The sequence below is a fragment of the Pongo pygmaeus genome, chromosome 1, assembly GCF_028885625.2.
Source record: "Pongo pygmaeus isolate AG05252 chromosome 1, NHGRI_mPonPyg2-v2.0_pri, whole genome shotgun sequence".
Classification (NCBI taxonomy): Eukaryota; Metazoa; Chordata; class Mammalia; order Primates; family Hominidae; genus Pongo; species Pongo pygmaeus.
This window is the reverse complement of record NC_072373.2, coordinates 211060468-211084946: the sequence shown is the minus strand read 5'-3', so window position 1 is coordinate 211084946 and position 24479 is coordinate 211060468. Positions and strand designations below refer to the sequence as shown.

The window sequence follows — 24479 nt, the reverse complement described above, 5'->3', positions numbered from 1 at the left end:
ATCCCAGCTATTTGGGAGGTTGAGGTATGAGAATCGCTTGAACCGGGAGGTAGAGGTTGCAGTGAGCTGAGATTGCGCCACTGCACTCCAGCTAGGGTGACAGGGTGAGACTCTGTCTCAAAAAAAAAAAATAAATAAATAAATAAATAAAAAATAAGAGTATAATTTTATTGTTCATAACACAAAGGATAAAAGCTTGAGGTGATGGATACCCCATTTTCCATGATGTGATTATTATACATTGCATGCCTGTATCAAAATATCACACATATCCCATAAATATATTTGCCTACTATGTACCCATACACATACACACAAAAACCACAAGCAAAAAATAGTGCCTACTTCATGGGCTCTTGTGAGAATTAAACAAAATAATGTCAGTAAAAATGTTTAGCATGGAGAGAAAAAAAGGAATAAGCTGTATGCTGTTTACCAAATGGTTCTAGCTCTCTGTCTCTGACCACATGGTAGGAAGACATTTACTGGCCCCTCCTTCATGTGAGGAATGTCTCCATGCCTTGCTTTGGCCAATGAAACGTTTGTAAAAGTCACATGTGTTACTTCTGGGTGAAGGTGCTTTAAGGGCCAGTGCATAAGTCACCACATTCTGTCTCCTACTGAGGAACCATACATTGATATGGAGCTCCCTCGACCTGGGCATCTACAACAACCAGAGTTCCCCTGGGTACCCAGACATGATGAGTGAGAAATGAACCTTTGCTGTACCACACCTCTGCAATATTGGGGATGTTTGTCACTGAGGCATAACCTAGGCTGTCCTGACTGATACACTGTGAATGCTGATAACATTCAACTTCAAGTTCCATTTACTTATAGAGCATGTACTCTCTGTTGGCATTATTCCAGGTACAGGAGGCACAGAGGTGAGTCAGACATAATCCCTGCCCTCAAGGGGCTTGCAGTCTCAACACTTATTTGAAAGGAAGTTGACCACACTGAGCTTGAGGGAAGGGCAGTCCAGGCTGTAAGGGGCACCTCGGGAAGGGTGGCGATCCCTAGAGGAGCCACCCCTGGTGTTTGCAGAATCACCCCAAAAGGGAGAGGAAGCTGTGAAGACAGTTAATTCTACAGGCAGCTTTTCCTGGGGAGGGGGAAGGAAGGACAAGCTTTGTTAGGGGCAGTGGAGAGGGGAGGCTGGTGGAAGGATTACGTGCTCTGGGTGACTCTAGGATTTACTGCTCCATTTTGTTACTAGCTCTCAGGGGACTCCAGAAAACAATTAGTGGATTCAAATGCATTAGGGTAGTTCCTCTTTTATATCCCTTAACTCAGATAATGACAGCTATCCTGCAATTAGGAGAGGGTCTTCTCAGTGCGCAGATTAATTGGGTGTTAAACAGCAGGGCTGCCTGAAACCAGGCAGTGGAGCTGGGAGGAATGAGATGTGAAACAGCAGCCCCAGGCAAAGGGTGAAGAATTCATTGACGATCTCGACCATCTGGAGATGTGAAGATGCCCCATTGGTAATACAAGGACAAGGACTTGGGAGGGGAATGGTTGAGGAAGAGGGTAGGAGGCCCTGTGGCCATGGGAAGGAGTGGAAACTGGAGGCCCTGACCCTGTGGGAGGCCAATTATTCCTCAACTAGGTCCAGGGTCCATGCCATCCATCGGGAGGGATTGCTATAATATGACGTGCCTACTCCCATTTATTAACTGTTTCTAGGAAATTATCAATGCTCAGCGAGTACTTCTGGGTTCTTATTATAGGCCAGCATTTATATGCATTATTGCCTATAATGTAATCCTCTTAAAAACCTGTTGTAGATACTATTATTGGCTATGTCTCACATAAGTGGAGTTCAGAGAGGTTACATGACTGGGTGTGTGGTGGGTTTGGAATTCAAACCAGAGGCCCTGACTCCAGAGCTCACACACTTGTAGCAACTAAGCTGGCAGCTTCACAGCGGAGAACAGCCCTGTGCCCCGTCATCTGTGACGGCAGAGGCCTGTACCTTGCCGCGTCCTGCAAGCACCCGGTGCTGGGCCAGGCCCCGAGTGTGCATGTATTTTTGTGATCACAAGTATGTCCCTATGTCTCTGTTTTGATTTGTTCTGCTTTGTGCTTTGTGGGGTGAGTTAAAGCAGTCTGGTGAGAAGGGCTCTGCTCTTGTCCCCACCAGCTTCCTTGGCCTCAGGTCCCCAAAGCAGGGAGGTCACACTCGAGTGCTTGGCTCTCGGGATCAGGACCTTTCTGTTCCCCTCTGCAGTGGGTGATCTTTCGTTTTCAACTCCCCATTTCAACTCCCATTTCATCTCACGATGAACCATCAAGAGTTCCCTTACACTCTGGAAAGAAAAAAGGAAAACTGGGGATATAAATGGCTTTGAGATCTTGCATCAGAGAGATCTCCCTTCCAGCTGGAGTTGCTGTGAAGGCCGGCAGGGGCAGGGCAGTGGGGGTTTTAAACTGAACGGGGCCTGTGCACCCACCTGCATGGGAGGAGCTGCCTTCTGTCCACAGAGAGAGCTGGCTACATGTCTGTGAATGTGCGCACACCTGCTGCTCACATTTGGAATAAGCTATGGCTAACTAAGGGACAGACCCCTCTCAGTGTGGCTTTTGCTCTGTCACCCAGGCTGGAGTGCAGTGGCACGATCATGGCTCACTGCATCTTCAACCTCCTGGGCTCAAGTGATCCTCCTGCCTCAGCTTCCCAAGTAGATGGGGCTACACACATGTGCCACCATGCCTGGCTAATTTTAAAATTTTTTGTAGAGGCAAATTATGTTGCCCAGGCTGGTCTTGAACTCCTCGGCTCAAGCAATCCTCCCACCTCAGCCTCCCAAAGTGTTGGGATTACAGGCATGAGCACTGGACCTGGCCTCAGTGTGTTCTTGACCAAAGTCAAGGCAGAGGATGACCAGCATCCTTTCCCGCCTCCTGTCTAGATGATGAATGAGGCAGGGATGGGATGTTATGAAATAAGGAGGGAAACTATCCGGCTAATTAATAACAAAGACGGTGGGGGCCGGGCATGGTGGCTCATGCCTATAATCCCAGTGCTGTGGGAAGCTGAGGCAGGAGGATCGCTTGAGACCAGGAGTTCAAGACCAGCCTGGGCAACACAGGGAGACCCTGTCTTTAAAAAATAAAGACTGTGTTTAGAGTTTTCTGGGCCAAGTTCTTTTTTCTGAAGGTGACTACAGGGGGAAAATGCCAGCTGCACTTTTGTCCACCGAGTTCATCTTGGAGTCAGATTCCTATCAGATTCTTGTCATTTGGAAGGCTTCGGATCCTAGTTTCTTCCTTTAAAATGTAGAGGTTTTCCCTCCCTCCCTCCCTCCCTCCCTCCCTCCCTCCCTTTCTTCCTTCCTTCTTCTCTTTTTTCTTTTTTGCTGACTACCTACTCATCTGTCAATATAGAAGTTTTCTAGGCCGGGCATGGTGGCTCACACCTGTAATGCCAGCACTTTGGGAGGCCGAGGTGGGTGGATCACTTTAGGTCAGGAGTTTGGGACCAGCCTAGCCAACATGGTGAAACCCCAACTCTACTAAAAATACAAAAAATTAGCTGGGCGTCGTGGCGGGCACCTGTAATCCCAGGTACTTGGGAGGCTAAGGCAGGAGAATTGCTTGAACCCGGGAGGCAGAGGTTGTAGTGAGCTGAGATGGCACCACTGCACTCTAGTCTGGGTGACAGAGTGAAACTCCGTCTCAAAAAAAAAAATTTTTTTTCTAAATAAAATATTGAAGACCTGTGGTGCCCATGTTAAAAGGACTCCCTTCTACCCTCAAATGTTTGTCTACATCTGTGCCAAGCACTGGGGACACACACGGCTGAGCAGGGCATGAACTGCCCCTGACATGCAGAATCGATTCCTTTACTTGGCTCATGGGTCATGTGTCCATCAAGCACCTAGTATGTGCCAGGCACTGTGATAGGCTAGGGATACAGTGACAAGAAGGAAAAACAGGGCCCCTGCCCACCTTCACCCTGTGTGTGGGCTGGGCTGCACACCGGAATTGCCCAGGGGAGCTATTTCCAAAATAGGGGTGCCTAATCCATTCCATATAGGGGCCTCATATACATATTTTGGGAAAAGAATTGCCCATGTGGTGCTGATGTGTACCTCTAGGTGACAATTACTGGTGGACTGGAAAGACAGATGAGCAAGCAGGGAGGTACAACAGGGAGACAGGCCAGCGCTGGGAAAGATGTTCCGGGAAGAATGGAGTGTGGCTTGGAGAGACAGTCTAGTGTAGGGTGAAGACCGCACAATCTCCTGCCAGACTGCCTGCTCTGCCACCTCCTAGCTGTGTGATTCAGGCAAATCCCTACACTCTGCATTTCTCTTTCCTCCTCTGTAAAATGGATGTGATAATAGTACCTACTTCACAGAGCTGTTGGAAGGACTCCATGAAATAATACATATGATGAGCTTAGAATTGTGTCTGGTGCATGAAAACGCAGTGTATTCCATAAGTGTGTGCTGCTGCGGTTACTACTACTACTATTATTATCATTATTATTGGAGGGAAAGCTTCCAGACACAGTGAGACCTGAGAAATGAGTAGGAATTATCTAGAAAAGGAGACACAGAGGATGGACCAAGAGGGAACAATGGAAATAGAGACTGGTCTGCTGGGGCCCGGCGTGTGAGGTGGAGAGAGGTGGGGGAAGGTGCTGAAGGCAGATCATGAGTGGGGCCCTGTGAGTCATGCTGGGACATCTGCACTGATCTAGAGAACGGCGGGGGCATTAGAGGCCCTTGGGGTTTGCCGAGTTGCTGCCATGTGAGTGTGTGCAGATGCGTGTATGAATGTGTGCAGGTGTGTGTGTGTGCGTGTGCATATGTGTGCATGTGTGTGAACTGTAGGGTGCCCAGCACCAGTGCCCCCAGGTCCTCCTTGGCAGGATCCACTCAGTTACCCATTCACTCCACAGTTTAAAGACCTCAATCTTTCCCCAGCGTTGAACCAGTTGTTTCCAACTCCTTAGCCTGGCACAGTGCCAGGCTCCCACCCTGACCTGTTAGCATTTCCCACCACCCCACCTGGGGGGCCTCTTACGTGGGCTGCAGAAACACCAGATGCCACCGTTTCTAGACACCCCTGAGAGCCCCGCCTTTGCCCATGCTGGCCGACCCTCTGGGATGCCCTGCCCTAGTCCAGCTGCCGTCTGCCAAATACAGCATAGTGGTTAGGAGTGAGGGCTCCAGGGTCAGACTCCCTGGGCCTGAAGCCTGGCTCTGGCATTTAGGATTCTTGTGGCTTCACCTCTCAGCCTCAGTTTTCTCGTCTGAAGCAGGGAGACTGGTGGAACTTCCCTCCTGTGGCTGCAGTGAGGAAGGAATGTGATCACACTTGCAAGTGCTTGGAACACAGCCTGGCACCCGGTGGATCTGTACTAGCTCGTGGGCACAGCAGCATGTGCCTGATTCCCTCGCCCAAAGTCCAGCTCCTTAATCTTCCTGACCACGCACTGTGCACTGGGCACTGTGCTGGGCACTGGGGGGGTGGCGGGGCTCAAGGCAGACCCTGCCTACCTGGACTTCACGTCTAATGTGAGGCTGGAGAGCGGACACAAAATGACAAGTTCTGACATCTACACAACACTCACCATGGTTCCCTGTGCACAGTAGGTCCTCAGGTTGGAATTCAGAGGACATTTACTTGAGTGTACCCAAATTGGGGCCAGGAATTTTCACATTCGTTACGTCATCCCCCCATGATCCTTTGAGATAAGTGTACGAAGCTCATATCCTTTGAGGAAGCTGAGGCCCAGAGAGGTTAAGTGACTAGCCCAAGGTCCGACAGCCAGTCAGTGGCAAAGCTAGGAGCCAAATCCAGGTCTGCCTAATATCAAAACCCAAAATCTCACCCATGGGCCATGAGGATCCAGGGGTGGGAGCAGCGAGCAGGAAAGATGCTGGAAGGAAGTTGCTTTGGGAACCATCCCCCAAAAAGCTGTAGTGCAGGAACTTCCCAGTGTCACACTAACCAGCCCTGTCACCAAGAGGCCACCTGCCTCCCTCTTCCCAGTTTCCAGCCTCACATTCTGGGGACAGCTGATAGTCGACCTCACTTCCGGTTACCACAGCCAAATGGTTCATGGTAATTAATTCAATCTGTTTGGCAGGGGAATTAAAGGCTTGGCTGTACTAACGATCTTAAGTTAACATAGCATTCATGCTAACTGGAGGCAGAGACATGCCCTCTGAATGAAGAATCGGTTCTATTAATAAGACTACATCTCTCTAGGTAATGAGCCTGGCAGATAGACGGTTTGCTGCCAGAGAGGGAAAGATGACAAGGAAAGAAGCGAAATGATGACAGCAGAGAGGATGGCAACTTTTCAAAGACTTCCCTGGGAGAAGTAGATTTGGAGAGCAGGGAGGAGTCTGCATTGGCCGACAACCAGTACCGATGGCCAGATACACAAATGAGGTCAACTTGGACCTCCTAGGTGTTCCAGCTCTGACTACAACTGTATGATTAAGCCCAGGCAGGAAAGGCAAATGGTCTTGTCAACTCATAGAATCGTGAGAAATGATCAGTTATTGCTGCTTTTGGCCACCGTGTTTGGAGAGGCTGTTTTGCAGCAACAAATAACAATCATGGTGGAAGGCAAAGTAGAAGCAAAGGCACGTCGTACGTGGTGGCAGGCAAGAGAATGTGTGCAGGGGAACTGCCCTTTATAAAACCATCAGATCTCATGAGACTTATTCACTATCATGGAAACAGCATGGGGAAAACCCACCCCCCTGATTCAATGACCTCCCACTGGGTCCCTCCCATGACCCGTGCGGATTACGGGAGCCACAATTCAAGATGAGATTTGGGTGAGGACACAACCAAATCATATTAAGCCCCAAACCCTTCTCTCCCATCCACCCTCCACTCCCAGGTTCAACAATTTCTCTCTGAGTTCCTTCTCTTGCCTTCAGAGTCCTGCCGCTGCTACCTTCCACTGACAGGAGGTGAGCCCGTGTTCCAGGAGCAGTGAACCACTCCAAGTGCCCCAGGCTTGGCAACTCACTCTCCCAACCAGCCCCTCCTACAGGCAGCCCCTGCTGACAGATCTGTCCAAAACCAGCATTCTGCCCTGGAGACCTCACCTACCCAAGGCCAGGAGCAGCAGCCCTTAAGCTTTTCACTGCCTTGCACAGAAAGGATGACACTGGAGGCATGACACACTCCCAAAGGTGTCTGTGTGTGATTGAATGGTGAACCCCCAGAAGATATGTCCACCCAGAACCTGTGAATGCGACCTCATCTGGTAAAAGGGTCTTTGCAGATATAATTAAGTAAATGATCTTGAGATGGGATCACCCTGGATGAGAGTGGGCCCTAAATCCAATGACTCTGTCTGTCCTTATGAGAGAAGAGACGACAACAGGCAGAGACTGGAATGACATGTCTACAAGCCAAGGAATGCTAAGGACTGCTGGCAGCCACGAGAAGTTGGAAGAGACAGGAAAAATCCTCCACTAGAGCTTTCAGAGGGAACATGCGCCTGCCAACACCTTGATTTTGAACTTCTTGTCCCCTTCATTCCCACTTGAGAAAGTGCATTAGAACACAAAAGCCAGTGTCATTATTATAGGACGGTCCATCTTGCATCTACTCTAATGTATGTACAAAAAATCATTTCCCCAAGTTTGATGACGATTTTTCTTGATTTTTAAACTATTTTTAACTTTTAACTATTATTTCTAAGAACTGGGAACACATTTTGCAAGGCTCATGGCCCCTGGCCCAGAACCTCTGTCCCTGGGAACAAGCTTATGAAGGGTTTCCATCTGTGACAATAACCCATGCTCACCTTTCTCTTGAGCCATCTCTTGCAGACAGAAGTAGATGACTCTGGCTCCCAGGCTGAAGCCAATCAAGGTGACAGGTCGTCGGCCCTGAAGGGAAAAAGGACACAGGTGTCTGGAGGGAATACAGCCAGTTCTAGCAAAACATCAGGCCTGAGGAGGGCAGCCTTTGCACATTCCTTACCACCTGATTCTCATCTAATGAATCATGCATGTGCTGTTCCGGTCCCTGAGCTCTGATGTCTTAATCAGCAGAGTCAGGACCCTCATTTATGCAGGAGTGCAACTGCTGCTGGAATTGGCTTCCTCCAAGGCCAACAGGCAGCCCCCGGCTGGGTTAATTCCCTTTCATCTCAAACCATTATCCAGCCACCATCTCATCTTCCCCAGGAGACAGGGCTAGTCAATTACAAGAGCAACTTCCCTTGCACTGATCTGCCTTGCGGCAAATGGCTACAGTGCTGTGGGACCCCTTCTGGAGCTGGGGAGATTAGACAGAAGGCACCCCCAGGTGTGAGGGGTAAAAAGGCAAGAGTGACAAGGGAGGGACAACAGTTCAGTTTCTAGATAGGAAGGTGGAGCACAAAATATTGGCTCTAAGTGATAAGGTAGTAAGTCAGATGGAAAGAGGAATTTTCTGACTCAAGGACTTGTAAGAAAAGGTAACCGATTATGTGAAGACTCTAAAGAAAATGAAAGTTATCTAGGGGTGTTTGGGTACAAGCTTACATGGAAGGAGAGGAGGGGAGTGGATGAGCTCTGGAGGCCCAGCCTGGTTTTACCAGTCTATTCCTTTTCCTTGGTTTTGTGCCAATACACGTATTCCACACCCCCACACCACTCCACTACCACAGTAGAAAATCCTCTGTTAAACAGTATTCAAATCCTGCAGGAGCTTTGTGCCAACCCTGCTGGCCACTGCCCAATAACATTCTCCCCTTTGTCCTTTACTCCTGAGTTTGACTGGGCACGCGGCCACCTAGCCAAAGACGAAGTTTTCCTGACTCCTCCGTAGCTTGAGGTGGCCACAGGGCTGAGACTTAGCCAAGGGACTGAAGGCAAGCAAAAGCTGTGACTTCTAGGCATACTCCTCATCCCTACTTCCCTACCTCCCACTGTCTGAAACACACACGTAATGCAGGAAGATCTGTCTTGGACAAGAGAGAAGCCCAGCTGGGCACGGTGGCTCATGCCTGTAATCCCAGCACTTTGGGAGGCCAAGGCGGGTGGATCATTTGAGGTCAGGTGTTTGAGACCAGCCTGGCCAACATGGTGAAACTGCATCTCTACTAAAAGCATACAAAAATTAGCCAGGCGTGGTGGGAGGCACCTGTAGGCCCAGCTACTCGGGAGGCTGAGGCAGGACAATCAGTGGACCTGGGAGGCGGAGGCTGCAGTGAGCTGAGATCGTGCTACTGGTACTCCAGCCTGGGTGACAGAGCGAGACTCCATCTAAAAAAAAAAAAAGAGAGAGAGAGAAGCCCAGTGCTCAGGATGAGAGGCCATGACAGCAAAGAAGGCTGGACTCCCGATATTATGAAGCTGCCCATATGGGAGACAGAATCATGCCCTCCCATGGATGTCATCATCCTAATCCCTGGAACCTGTGAATGTTGCCTTATACAGAAAAGGGCCTTTGTTATTTATTTATTTATTATTTATTTTATTTTTAATTAATTATTTTTTTTGAGATGCAGTCTTGCTCTGTTGCCCAGGCTGAATGAAGTGCAGTGGTGCGATCTTGGCTCAGTGAAACCTCCAACTCCCGGGCTCAAGAGATTCTCCTGCCTCAGCCTCCTGAGTAGCTGGCACTACAGGTACATGCCACCACACTCAGCTAATTTTTTTTTTTTTTTTTGTATTTTTAGTAGCGACAGGGTTTCACCATATTGGCCAAGCTGGTCTCCAACTCCTGACCTCAAGCGATCCACCCGCCTCGGACTCCCAAAGTGCTGGGATTATTAGGCGTGAGCCACTGCACCTGGTCTATTTATTTATTTTTGAGATGGAGTCTCACTCTGTCGCCCAGCCTGGAGTGCCGTGGCACGATCTGGAATCACTGCAACCTCTGCCTCCCAGATTCAAGTGATTCTTATGCCTCAGCCACCTGAGTAGATGGGATTACAGGTGCACACCACCTCACCCAGCTGATTTTTGTATTTTTAGTAGAGACAGGGTTTCACTATGTTGGCCAGACTAGTCTTGAACTCCTGACCTCAGGTGATCTGCCTGTCTCAGCCTTCCAAAGTGCTGGGATTATAGGCAGGAGCCACTGTGCCCGGCCGGCCCTTTGTTATTTATTTGAGACAGGGTCCCGCTCTGTCATCCAGGCTGGTGTGCAGTGATGCCATCACAGCTTATTGTAGCTTCCACCTCCTGGGCTCCAGTGATCCTCCCACCTTAGCCTCCCAAACAGCTGGGACTACAGGCATAAGCCACCACACCCAGCTAATTTTTGTATTTTTTTGTGGAGACAGGGTTTATCACGTTGCCCAAGCTGGTTTCTTGGGCTCAAGCAATCTGCCCACGTTGGCCTCCCAAAGTGCTAGGATTATAGGTGTGAACCACCTCACCCACAAGGCCAACAAAGGATTTTTGCAGATGTGATTAAGTTTAGGATCTTCAGATGGGGAGATGATTCTGGATTATCTGGGAGGAACCAAGGTCATCACAAGGGTCCCTACAAGAGGGAGGCAGGAGGCATCAGTTAGACAGAAGGTGATGTGACGATGGAAGCCAAGGAACAGAGATTTCAAGGTGTTACACTGCTGGCTTTGACGGTGAAGGAAGGGGCTTTGGAAGCTGGCAAAGGCAAGGAAAGGGGATCCTCCCTAAGGCATGCATTTTCGCCTTTTGACCTCCAGAGCCCTAAAATAGTACATTTGTTTTCAGCTGGTAAATTTGTGGTAATTTGTAACAGTGGCAGTAGGAAACTAACACATCATTTTGCTCCAGATGTTGACACCCAGACTGTTACTTGGGAGAGAACAAACTTCTATCTTGTCTAAGCCAATGCCACTTTGGCCTTTGCCTTAGAGTCAAGCCTGCCGAAGGACTTTTCTGTTTCTTTTGACAAAGACACAGGGATTGAAGGGGGTGGCCAGTTTCTCAAGCAGTTTACCTGCATGGCAGAAACTGCTAGTTGTCATCCCTCAATATCCATCCTCCCTTTTTTTCCATAGTACTTGAATTTCAGCTGGGTTCATCATCACTCAGAATAAGTACTATATTTCCTAGCTTCTGTGGCAGCTAGGAATGGTCATGTGACTAGGCTCTGGCCAGCAAGACACCAACTGAAATGTTGTAAGGCTTTGCTGTTTCTTCTTCAGTTCTTCCTTTCTCCTGCTCCCTGGAGCTCAGATGATGCCATCTTGGTTACAAGGTCAAGACCACAGAGCAACAAGGTAGCAGGAACCTGGGCCTCTGCACCATGGCAGGCTATTAGACAACCTTGTTAGGCTTCTCTAGGAAAATAAACTTCTACCTTGTTTAAGCCACTGTTATTTTGGGTTTTCTCCCACTTCCAGCCAAAACAAATCCTGACAATGCAGTCATTTCTGGTACTGCTTCTCAAGCTTTTGTCTCCATTCACTCAAATTTTATTTTGAAGGGGATGGTTTTATTCTCTTGGTAAGTACATCTTTACTAGATTCAAATTTTAAAAGTATTATGATGATGTTTCTTCCTAACCATTTTACATGGTATTTAGACCACCGAAGATGACCTCACAAAGTAGCTTTACACTTCTGGGAAGGAACACCAGGCCACCAGCATGTGGGAATTCCACTGGTGGCCAGCTAAGGCACCTGGTCTCATTCACTTTACTGGCTTCACTGCAAACTGAGTCAGAGGTTTCCACTGAAATATCACCCAAATGAGCCCAACGATTATCCTAAACACTTGAATGAAGAACTGATACACAGGAGCCACTTTTCCTTCTGCCAGAGTCCCCCAGACTTGTTCCTACCTGCAGATGTCCCTGTTATTCAGTCCTCACCTAAATACCTGCTAGAGCTGCAGAGTCTATAATTCTTCCTGTTCATCCTAGGACCCATTCATACTTGAACTGGAGAGGCAGCAAGGACTGCCCACACCCCCAAAACCATTGAGTGATCTCCAAGTAGCCTTGCCTCTAATCCTTGCCTGATATCTGTGAACAAGTCAGCCCCTGACTTCCCCTCTTGCCCCATGCCACGCCCACACAGCCATTCCCAGGTACCTGCTGCCAGGAGAGCAGGATGTGGGCCAGGTGCTTGCCAACCTCTGCTGATCGATGGAGACACACCCCCCAGGGGTTGTCGATGACATTGGCGACACTGAGGAGTGAGGCTGGCCAGGTCAGGGCAGCCACAATGCCTGGGGAGGGGAGATAGTGATGAAGGGAATGGCCCCCATCCTAGGGTCCTACTAGGGAAGTGACTGGCTAACAGATGCTCAAATGAATGCATGCAGTCTCTAACTTGGACCTGCAAGTTTGCCAATCAAACTGCTAAAGAGCAAAGAAATCTGAAACTCATGAATTTCTGACATATGGACTCAATCCCTTCTGTTCAAGCCCTTGTCACGTGTGAGATGGCCCCAATTCGTCTCCACACCCTGTACCCTCCCACTTTGCCTCATAACTCTGCAATGGGGCCCCCTGCCCTGCCCATCCCCTCTAGACTCAGCCATGTGACTTGCTTTTGCCAAAGACATTAGTAGATGTGAGGCTTGAAATGGACTTGTGCATCAGGGCTAGCCTCTTGCGCTTCTATCATTGACATGAGCTTGCCTGCTCATCCCAGGAGGATGATGAGAGACAAATGGAGCAGAGCTGAGTTGCCCCAGCATTGATCGGTGGACGGTCGGCTGACCCACAGGCCTAGCTAAGATCCGCCAATTCCAGCCTCCTGGCTCCTGAGCTATTATGGTAAACATCCCATGGAGTTTTGGGGTGGCTTGTCATGCAGCAATAGTTAACGGACAGATCATGTGATTGGCTGTTTACCTGTCTTCTCTCCATAGGGATCATAAACTTCTCCCAGACAGGAATGCGGCCTTAACCTCTCTGTGTTCCTAGAGTCCAGCACGGTGCCTGCCCTGGGGGCTTTGGGCATGCAAAACTATGGTACCACTGTGGTGGAATGAAGGCAGTGGGCATGCTGTTGTTGGGGGGCAGGTGGGGGCACTTACCAGACAACACTGTGTACTTTAGGGCCTCCTGGGCCACCATGTTGGCGAGACCACTGAGGATGGTCTCCAGGGCGTTGCCGAGCTCCATCAGGTACTTGGCTTCCCAGGCCAGGCAGTACTGCTCACGGCTGTGGGCCAGGGCGGCCCATGGGGCACTGAAGGTGCCTGGGGAGATCACAGGTAGGTGAAGTCTCTCTTGTCTACGGCAGAGGATGCCCCACCCTACTACCCCAGACAAGGAGCACCAGGACCACTCACCCTTGTGTGGAAGACAAGAGGCCCACCCCCTGCCAATGAGTGGCGGCTGTCAGCAGAGCTAGCGGAGCTCTGTGCAGCCCAGTGAGTCAGCAGGCTGGGCTCGAATCCCAGCCCCTGCATTCACCAGAAGCCGGGTGACCCTGGGCACATCACTATCCCACCTTGTGCCTCACTTTGCTTCTATGTGAAGTGGGGAGATGGTTTATCTCCCTTCATAGGGTAGGTATAAGAATGAAGTGTGTTTGAACTATGATATATGTAAAGGGTTTTTTCTCTCATGCTGAAATAATTCTGGCATTAAGCTGCTAATGACATACAACGAGAGCACACAATGGGACAAGCAGCGCGGCGCTGTGAGTCTGTGGCATCTTGATTTGAAAAACGGCCTGGGAGATAGCTAGAAATTTGGGGAAGAGGTGTTTGAGCCTGACTCTGTTATGATCTTGCCGGGTCATCCAATTTTTCTGAGCCTCAATTTTCTCACTGAGGAAATATAAATGTCAAATGACCCATGGAAGGAGAATGAGACGGCACCACTGTAGTGGCCGATGCCAGGTCGGAAAGTATAACTGTGACACCTGCCTCCCTCATCCCCTCCTTCCTTGCCCACCTGGCTGCCTTCAGGATAGGAGCATGGAGGGGCCCCTAATCTGGCCCCCATGCATTTCTGCTTTTGGCCCAAGTGGCTGTTCTTTTCTTTTCTTTTGAGACAGAGTTTTGCTTTGTTTTCCAGGTTGGAGTGTAGTGGCACGATCTCGGCTCACTGCAACCTCTGCCTCCTGGGTTCAAGCGATTCTCCTGCCTCAGCCTCCTGAGTAGCTGGGATTACAGGCACCCACCACCACACCTGGCTAATTTTTGTGTATTTTTAATAGAGATGGGGTTTCATCATATTGGCCAGGCTGGTCTCGAACTCCTGACCTCAAGTGATTCACCCGCCTTGGCCTCCCAAAGTGCTGGAATTATAGGCGTGAACCACTGCGCCTGGCGCAAGTGACTTTTTCAAAACACAAATCTTCTCCCACTCCTGCCTAAAACCCTTCATGAGCTCCCGGATTGTACATCAGTTCCCCTAGATCACTACCACTTGCCCTTGAGATTCCAGTCCAATCGCCGCTTCCATGGGGAAGCCTTCCCGGCTCCTCTGACAAACCAAATGCACCCTCCACTTTTCCCCATAAGTTCTTATCACAGTCTGTAATTATTCGCTATTTATGCATCCTGTTTGACATGTGCCTCTCCTACAGTCTGCTTTGCCAAACACTATATTCCCAAAGCCTGGTGATGTGATGTACAGTAAGTGCTCATGAAACACCATGTGGGAATGGAGGGGTGGAGATAACTTCCCGGGGCAGCCTGCAGGTTCTGAGCATCAACCTCAGGCCTCTACCTACCTGCTCCAAAGCTCATCCTTACCTGCAGGGTGCCACGTCCGTACAAGGACAACCCTGCAGCTGCTCCCCTCCCTCTGAGGGGACCCTGTCTCAGCTCTGCAACAACTTGGGGATCAACTGCCTCTAATTATGGATAAGTGATAGCCCTGAGAGAGGAGACGGGCACAGGACAGCGAGGAGCACAGGCTTGATGTCAGCCTGGGTTCCGAACCCAGCTCGATGGCTTCCACTGGTGTGACTCGCAGCGAGGCACCATGCCCTTTGACCCGTGGTTTCCACATTTGTAAGGATGGAATAATAACACCTGACTCGGGTGTGGTGGGGATCACATGAGATGCTGCGTAAAAGGCGTTGTATACTTTGCGAGGCCGAGGCGGGTGGATCACGAGGTGAAGAGATTAAGACCATCCTGGCCAACATGGTGAAACCCCGTCTCTACTAAAAATACAAAAACTAGCTGGGCGTGGTGGCACATGCCTGTAATCCCAGCTACTCGGGAGGCTGAGGCAGGAGAATCGCTGGAACCCAGGAGGCGGAGGTTGCGGTGAGCCAAGATTGCGCCATAGCACTCCAGCCTGGTGATAGAGCAAGACTCAAAAAAAAATAAATAAAAAAAAATAAAATAAAAAGGCGTTGTACAAACTGTAAAGTGCTCTACTACTGCATTGTGCTGTCCTATGGCCAGAATATGGGCTGTGGAGCCAGATAGAATGGGGGTGAATCCTGCCCCTGCCCCTGACTAGCTGGGTGACCCTGGGCACCCCTTATAAGCCTCAGTTTCCTCATCTGGAAAAGGGGAGTGCGAATGACAGCCACTTCCCTGGACTGAAGTGAGGAGCTAAATCAGCCACTGCATAGGAAGGGCTTGGTGGTTGGCTACAAAGTTTTTATCTTTATTGTACATAATCAAGATTAATAAAGGGGTGGGCCAAAGAAAGTCCGGTCATTCCTATCACATGGAAAAAGCAATCGTGTGATGATAAGGCTTCTTTTCCTGGCTCTCGAGGAGGTAGGAATACGTGATACTTTTTCCTTCTGAAACTTTCTCTAGCTTGGTTGTATTTCTTTTAACCAGCCCTTTCCCTGAGTGTCCCACACTAGACAGCTGGAGATCAATGAAGACTTTCCTCATCCCCAAATGAACTTGACATTTAACCCGAGGCAAACTGAACAAATGGGGGCAAAATGAAGAAAGGAGTTTGCTTTCCATGCCGGCCAGACTTGCAAATTCCTTTACCTGAGTTCTTGTTCTTGCTCCTTCCTGTAGCATGATAAAATGAAAACAAATGAAAAACCCTGGGCATTAGATCAGGAGACCTGGGTTTGAATTCTGCATCTGCTATTCCCCTGCCAGGGTTCCTCTTCCTATAGATCAGGGTTAGAACAGCCCCACCTTAGAGGGTGAAGTGAGGTTTCTAGCAGCTAACCATACCAAGTTCCTACTGTGCTGGTAAAATGCCAGACTCAGGGTAGGTGTGAATGAGGCACTCACTGAACGCTAGTGACCTCTGTGCATGGGTGAGGCCTGGCAGTCACACACCAATAAGACCCTGGCGCCTGGTGACACCTCTAAATGTTTCTCGCTGGCTTTCTTCTGTGTGGTTTGGTAGATCTGTGACTTCTGCCCTCAGGTCAGAGACTTGGGAACCCAGGAGGCTCTTGGCAGGTGTGCCTGAGTGGTCAAGTTGGGACGTTTAGGATTCCTGCACCCACCCTGCTCTTTCTCTAAGGGATGCACTGTTTGTTGTTTGTTGAGCCTCTCGCTGGGCACTTGCAGGGGTCAAGTAACAAGTGGGCCACGGTGTGAGTCCTCAATGCCACCCTGGCTAGAATCCCCCAAAATATGCATGTTCAAATTAGAACAGCAAAGGGAACTAATGTTTGCGTCATGCCAACTAGAAACCATGCTATGTTCCTCACTTAATCTTTGCAGCATCCTGAAAAGGTGGCAATAATTTGTTCCACTTTACAAATGAAGTAGCTGAGATACAGAGAAGTTACGTAACTTGCTGAGGTCATGTAGCCAACACATACTGATCTCTCACTCACATGCTTAAAGTCCTCTGCTATCTTCCACTTGCTCTGAGGACAAATTCAAACTTCTTGCCACAGCTCACATGCTCCTGTGTGGTCTGGCTCCACCCACATTCCTGCCTTCTGCTTCCCTGCTGCAGCCATCCTGTGCTCTTTTGTTTCTTTCAAACCACTGGGCCTTTGCACCTGCTGTCCCTTTGCTTGGAATACACTTTCTGCTCCTGGTTTATCGGGCTAACTCCCAGCTAGCTCTTAGCCTAATGTCCCTTCCTTCAGAACCTTCCCCAGAAACACCCTGTGCTTCCCCTATTGTGCCATCCATAAAGCTCCCATTTAGTTACTCGGTCTGTCTTCTATCTTGGGCTGTATGTTCTGTGGGAGTAGAGGCCATAGCTATGCTGCTCACCACTGAATTCCTAAGACCTGGTTCAGTACATGACACATAGTAAGTACAGCACTTTATAAATACTGCTACATGGACAGATAGGTGGATGGGTGGATGGATGAACAGATGGGTGGGCGGATGGGTGGGTGAATGGACAGACAGGTGGGTGGGTGGATGGGTGGACAGGTAGAAGGGTGGATGGATGAATGGATGGTTGGGTGCATGGATAGATAGGTAGAAGTGTGGATGGATGCCTGGGTTCATGGGTGGGTAGACAGGTGAGTAGGCGGACAGGTAGACAGGTAGAAGAGTAGATGGATGGATGGATAGAAGGGTGGTTAAATGGGTGGGTAGATGGGTGAACAGGTGGGTGGACAGATGGGTGAACAGGTAGAAGGGTGGGTGGGTGGGAGGATGGACAGGTGGGTAGGTGGTTGGGTAGGTGGATAGATGGATGGCGAGATGATGGGCAGGTGTACGGATGTGAGATGAAGTTGCCTCACCTCTCTGAGCCTCAGTTTCTTCCTCTGCAAAATGAGGCTCCCTATACCTGCTCCCTAGCACAGGTAAAAACCTAGCCCAGGGTCTGGCCCAGGCCAGCCACTGCCCACCCCCCTCCACTTCTGGTCCTCCTGGTCCTCACGGTATTTGCCAGATGCGAGCCACCCCGTGATGGCGATGGTGATGTGCAGCTGCCTGCCCTCCGTCAGAGGCAGAAACGTGAACTCTTCAATGGCTCCCACTCGCTTCTTCATCTTGTATCCTAAAGACCCAGATCCGAGAAAAAGAATGGAGGTGACTGGGGCCCCGGGGAACATCAGGGTGGCTGTATGTTCCCACACATGCACACAGTGAGCACCGTCTGTGTGCCCTGACCCTGGAAAAACACATTTTGTGTTTGAACTCATTAAGGTAGGTGCCACTATTGTCCCTGATTACAGACGAAAGCAAGAAGCTGCTTCTGAGGCTGGCCAGCTCCCGAGCAGTAGAGCTGGTTTGGACCTCAGAGCCCAGGCTCTTACCCATTGCTCTGCCCTGGTTCTGTTTCTTTTCTCCTGTCCACACACCGCAGCGGTAGAACACGCTCCACTTAGTAACAGTGAATCAAATGGACCAAGAGTCTCAGCAGGGGAGCAAACTCTTCTTGGGGAGTTGAACAGGAATGTCTGTGCATGACGGGGTTGGAGGAGTGGGAGGGGGGCTGCTGCTGACAGATATCATTGGAAAAATTCCCCCAGGTGATGCTGCTCAGGGAAGGGCAGCCATGTTCTCTCCAAACATGAGGAAGCCCAAGCATGGAAACTTCTGGATGGTGGAAGCAGGTTCAATTGGGGCCTTTCTCAGGAACTACACACAAGGTGCATGGGGAAAAAGCCAGCTTCTCAAACTCGGCCCTTACCCTGACCCACGCGAGCTCTGGGAAGGCTGGGACCCAGAGTGAGAAAAGCCACGTCTCCTCCGTCTCCCAGGGAGCCACTGCTGGTGAGGGTCCAGGCATGTCCTTTTAGGAACTGGGCCACCCTGGCTGAAAATTCCTCTGAACCCATCATTCCTTTTGAACCTTACCTGTCAGGCCAGCTCCAGCTGCACCAAACAGCGAGGTCATGATGGCTATACCGGCTGCTGAGCCCAGAGCCGCTGCCCCGGCACTGCCAATAATTGTCGCTGCTCCAGCGGCAACAAGGGGTGCAGCTAGACCTCCAGTCACACCTGTGGGAAAAGCGCAGTTTCAAGTGGGAGTAAAAATGTGGTGGCTGGGCACGGTGGCTCACGCCTGTAATCCCAGCACTTTGGGAGGCTGAGGTGGGCAGATCACGAAGTCAGGAGATCAAGACTATCCTGGCTAACACGGTGAAACCTCATCTCTACTAAAAATACAAAAAATTAGCCAGGCATGGTGGCAGGCGCCTGTAGTCCCAGCTACTCAGGAGACTGAGGCAGGAGAATGGTGTGAAGCCGGGAGGCGGAGCTTGCAGTGAGCCGAGATCGCGCCACTGCACTCCAGCCTGGGCGACAGAGCAAGACACTGTCTCGAAAAAAAAAAAAAAAAAAAAAAAAAAAAGTGGCTCGATGAGTTTTTACCCCTCAGCTACCTACTGCCTCCCATGGAAGCTTCTGACAGTGCTGATGAGCACAGCGACTACTCACTGACTACCTACCACGTGCCAGGGGCCACCTCCCAGCTGAGCCCCTACACTCTCCACTCTCACCCGCAGCCTGGCATCATTTCTCTGTCTACAAAACCCAGACCTGTGCCACCATCTCTAGCTGGACTCACCGATCACCGTTCCGCCACCGACAGTCGCCAGGCCTATCAGGAGATAACGCTTCCATTTCCTCCGGTTTTCTTTCTTCTTCCGGGATGCCTCGGCCATTCTGAGGGAAAAGAGGCTGGTCTTTAGGGTCAGCTGTGCCCAGGATCCCTTGAGACATCCCCACCATACCAACCCTCAAACAGGGGCCAATGCTGGGTAGCTACTCTGCCACTCAGAGTACGGCACCAAAGTCACCCTGAGCCCACTGATGGTTTAAAAAGCTGAAAACATTCTAAAACCCAGCCGGGGAATCTCAGTGTATGGGATGTACTACTTACCCAATGGATCCATCCTAACAGGCTTGCAATTTGAATAATAAAAAGACAAAAAAAATAATAGCAAGAGAAGCACAAAAAAGAACTTTAAACAGATGGACCCAGAAGAAGCACAAAATAGATAATCACAGACTCCATCACCTCCCTCCTCCCCTCCCTTCTTCCCCAACCTGCCATCTGATCCCACCTCCCTCTGGGATATTTGGAAACCAATTTCCTCCAAAATGATCATTTTGAAGATGGGAGACCTTGGCCTTGGAGCAGTAGCTAGACTTGTTCAGACTTGAAATGGAAATGCTAGAAAATCTAGCAAAAGGAAAACATTTAGAGTGAATTGGGGTCAGGTGAGCCCTGAGAACTGCTGTTGTGAGCACTCAAGAGTCAGGAAGCCCAATTTTCTTATTGGACATTCAGCTCTCAGCCCCTTTGCTGTGGCTGGGATGGAGAGGTTATTAAGTAGGAACTCTGAACTGAGGTTGGAGTCTGAACAATAACTCAGTGTGGAGTGATAGCAAAGCATGGTGATAATCAAAGAAGAAAAATGGTTAATCTTTACCGAGGGCTTCTTATATCTCAGCCACTGGGCTTTGCACTTCACAGGGTTAATCTTATCCTAAGAAGCAGTATGGTTATTGTACCCATATTATAGATGAATTAAGGGATAACAGTCACTACCTCCCCATGAACTATGAGGATCCAGAAATAGATAATCTGTAAAGCATTTAGCTCGGCGTCGGGCACACTGCAAGTGCTCAGCACAACTGGGGCTGATGTCATCACGATGCTACATCTCCCCAAGCCTCAGTTTCCTCTTTTGTAAAAAGTCGGACACTAATTTCTACCTCATAAAGTTGTTGGCTCGTAAGGATTAAATTCATTCCTTCTTCGTCCATTCAGTCAATAAAGTTATACTGAGAATGGATGACGTGCTGTGTTTTTGCATCTCTGTGAGCAGAAAAATGTATGTGCTCAACCAGTACCTGTTTCCTTCCCATCTCCCTCCTTGTGAACCATACATTTTATTGAGAAATAGCTCCTTCTCCAGTCATCTAAAAGAAATGGGATTTGGCCAGGTATGGTGGCTCACACCTGTAACCCCAGCACTTTGGGAGGCCAAGGCAGGTGGATCACCTGAGGTCAGGAGTTTGAGACCAGCCTGGCCAATATGGTGAAATCCCATCTCTACTAAAAACACAAAAATTAGCCAGGCGTGGGGGCAGGTGCCTGTAATTCCAGCTACTCAGGAGGCTGAGGCAGGAGAATTACTTGAACCCGGGAGGAGGAGGTTGCAGAGAGCTGAGATCCCACCACTGCACTCCAGCTTGGGAACAGAGTGAGACCCTGTCTCAAAATGAATGAATGAATGAATGAATGAATGAATGAATGAATGAAATAAAATACATAAATAAACAAAATGGGATTTCAGTTGGGCATCTGGGGACCTGCTGTGCTTTTTGATTCCCTGCCAGTTCACCTCAGCAGGTTTTTTTCCTAAGCATCTCCTGGGTGTAAAGCCCAGTGCTTCTCAGTCACTTCATTACACAGAAGCAGAAACCAACAGTAAAAATATCTGTGCATATCATGATGCTGGTTTTCCACAACTGAAATTCATGTCATCAGTGGTGTGGGATGAGGCTGAACCATGTGCATCTAGTATAGTGGGAGGCAGGAGGCCATTAAGATTGAGGGTTCTAATGTCAGGATTCAAACTCTGTGGATGTAGGCATGAAGCCTAGCTCTGCTGTTGTGGTAGCTGCATCACCATTCACCACATATTCAGTTATCCCTCTCTACAGAAAGATTATGCATCCCTGCCCTGTCGAACTGAGTGGTCATATGACCAGCTTTAGCCAAATGTAGGTGGAGGTGATATGTGTCCCTTCTGGCAGAATCATTTTTTTTTTTCCTTTCTTTTTTTGAGACAAGGTCTGGCTCTGTCACCCAAGCTGGAGTGCACTGGTGGGATCTTGGCTCACTGCAACCTTCATCTCTCAGGTTCAAGTGGTCCTCCCACCTCAGCCTCCCAGGTAGCTGGGATTATAGATATGCACCACCACGCTTGGGTAATTTTTGTACTTTTTGTAGACATGGGGTTTTGCCAAGTTGCCCAGGCTGGTCTCAAACTTCTGGGCTCAAGTGATCCACCTGCCTCAGCCTCCCAAAGTGCTGGGACTAGAGGTGTAAGCCACCGTGCCGGGACAACTGGCAGAATCTTTAAAGCCAGTGCAGGAAAGTGATTCATCTTCTTTCTCTCTGCCCCAAAACCAGCGATAACCTAGATAGGGTCACTCTGTCAGCCTGGGACCCAGAACCAGTACAATGTGAATTCAAGCTACAGCCAACCTGCAATGGACAAAAAGTATGAACAAGAAATACACCTTTAATCCTGTAAGCTGCTGAGACTTATTTGGGGGTCACTTGTTATGGCAGCAAAACCTAGCCTATCCCCACAATGGACAGAACCACTTAATAACTTTGTGACTATGCACAAATTATTTGTCACATCTGAGTTTCCTCAACCAACAAATGGGGATAACAACAGTACTGAATTTCCAGGGGTATTGTGAGGACTAAATGAGACAGAGACACTGAGACATAGTGACTACCATCCTGTAATTATTCCATATGTTTATTGCTATTATCACTCTTTTCATTATTATTGTAATAATTTCCTCCTCAACACAGGCTGGAGATATACTTTGACCCTGAACTGCCTTGACCCTTAATTGATAACTCTTAAGTCAGTTCCAAGTGGAAGGCTGAAGATTACTGACTTTGGGCAGAGTTCAAGGCCGAAGAAAACATTCAAGTTGCTGACGATACACGATGGGAACGTGCAACTAGACAAGCGATGTGGCGCTGAGTCAGCGGCATCTTGATTCAACAAACATGGCCTGGAAATAGTCTGGAAATTTGGGGAAGAGGTGTTTGAGCTCAGCTCTGCCATGAACTTGCTGGATCATCTAATTTTTCTGAGTGTTGATTTTCTCGCTTAGGAAATGTAACTGCCAAATGACCCATGGACAGATGATGAGACAGCACCACTGCAGCAGCCAATGCCAAGTATTAATAGAAAAATATAACCATGACTACCTGCTTCTCTCTCCTCTTCCCTCCTTGCCTGCCTGGCTGCCTTCAGGACACTGTCATCTCTCCCCGATGTGACACTTACGCCCTCTGTGTCCTGATCCCTCTCTCCCCCTCTAACAGTCATCACTTCCTCACTGACACATCACCCTCGGGAAATGCTGAGCGGCCCCCAGTCACCTTCTGGCCCCTGGCCATCAAGGACCTTCCCACCTTCCTGTGACTAGTTCAACATTACTCAGCCTTCAGGAGTCAGCCGAGGTGGGACATATCCTCCAGGAAGACTGGCCAAAACCCCAAGGTTGCTGAGATGCCCTGACTCTGGGCCCCTTAACCCTCTGTGCCACATTATCCTGGAATTCTACACCAGTGATTTTTCAGAGGGTGGGCACCAGAATCACCAGGGGGTACCTGTTAAAAACACAGCTTCCTGGGGCAGAATCTCTGGGTCTAAGGACAAAGATTCTGTATTGGTAACAAGTTCCTCCTCCAGGGATTCTGCTGTAACTCAAGTTTGAAAATTGCTGAGCTAAGCTCTCACAGCACGGACCAAGCCATTTCCAACTCCCCATCCTCAGCAGCTTGCCCTGGGCTTGGAAACTGGAGGGTACTCAGGAAATCTTTCTTGTAAAGAGCCTAATTATTCCAACAAGGATTGGAGGTGACCACCTTGCTGCGGTGATATACTCCCCTACTCACTGTCCATATCTCTGAAAACCAGAGAGGTACAGGATGGACATGTTGGCTAAATAAAAATATATAGTCTGGGCATGGTGGCTCATGCCTGTAATCCTAGCACTTTGGGAGGCGGTGGTGGGAAGATCCCTTGAGCCCAGGAGTTCCAGAACAGCCTGGGCAACAGGGTGAAATCCTGTCCCTACAAAAAAAAAAAAAAAAAAAAATTAGCCAGGCATGGTGGTGCACACCTGTGATCCATGCTACTTGGAAGGCTGAGGTGGGAGGATCGCTTGAGCCTGCGAGGTCGAGGCTGCAGTGAGCCTCTGCTGCAGTGATCATGCCACTGCACTCCAGTCTGGGTGACAGAGTAAGACTGTCTCCCCCATCTCCCTCACAAAAAGTTTGTAAGCATTTGTTGATTTGAAAAGAAGATATTTTTTCCTAAAATTACTTGGCTAAGGCACTCTCTCCTAACGTTCAGCGGAATGGCCAATCTATTTCCCTGTTTAAGTATTTGCATGTTCTTAATAATTGTTCTGGGGGCCGGGCATGGTGGCTCGCGCCTGTGGTCCCAGCACTTTGGGAGGCCAAGGCGGGAGGATCACGAGGTCAGGAGATCAAGACCATCCTGGCTAACACAGTGAAACCCCATCTCTACTAAAAATACAAAAAATTAGCCGGGCGTGGTGGCGGGCATCTGTAGTCCCAGCTACTTGGGAGGCTGAGGCAGGAGAATGGCGTGAACCTAGAAGGCGGAGCTTGCAGTGAGCCGAGATCGCGCCACTGCACTCTAGCCTGGGTGACACAGTGAGACTTTGTCTCAAAAAAAAAAAAAAATTTTTTTTTTGTATAAAATAGCTTTCCCAGACATCGTTCATTATTGCAGCACTATACTCTTGCAATTACTTCAATTGTCTGATTGAATCTCAACACTGAAAGCAAAGGGGAGATGTTTGCTCTGAGTCACATTTACAATGCTTCCTTCCCTTTCCTTGGGAGTGAACACTCAGAGAACAACACTAAATCCGAATGACAGCCTTGCTCTCATCACTGACTGCCTGCTGATTAGATATGACAGCAACCCACACCGTCGT

General features: G+C 49.3%; 1 protein-coding gene across 15 annotated transcripts in view; it reads right to left on the bottom strand.

The window, feature by feature from the left end:
* TMCO4 (transmembrane and coiled-coil domains 4) overlaps window positions 1-24479 on the bottom strand; it is a 121510-nt gene that overhangs the window by 47711 nt on the left and 49320 nt on the right. For all 15 annotated transcript variants that reach the window (XM_054503367.2, XM_054503403.2, XM_063667729.1 and 12 more), the window contains 6 exons: window positions 19309-19406; window positions 18597-18740; window positions 17674-17793; window positions 12960-13124; window positions 12007-12143; window positions 7793-7877 (listed from right to left, as the gene is read on the bottom strand). In XM_054503367.2, coding sequence (XP_054359342.1) covers window positions 7793-7877; window positions 12007-12143; window positions 12960-13124; window positions 17674-17793; window positions 18597-18740; window positions 19309-19406 — 749 coding nt within the window. The remainder of the gene's footprint in view (window positions 1-7792; window positions 7878-12006; window positions 12144-12959; window positions 13125-17673; window positions 17794-18596; window positions 18741-19308; window positions 19407-24479) is intronic.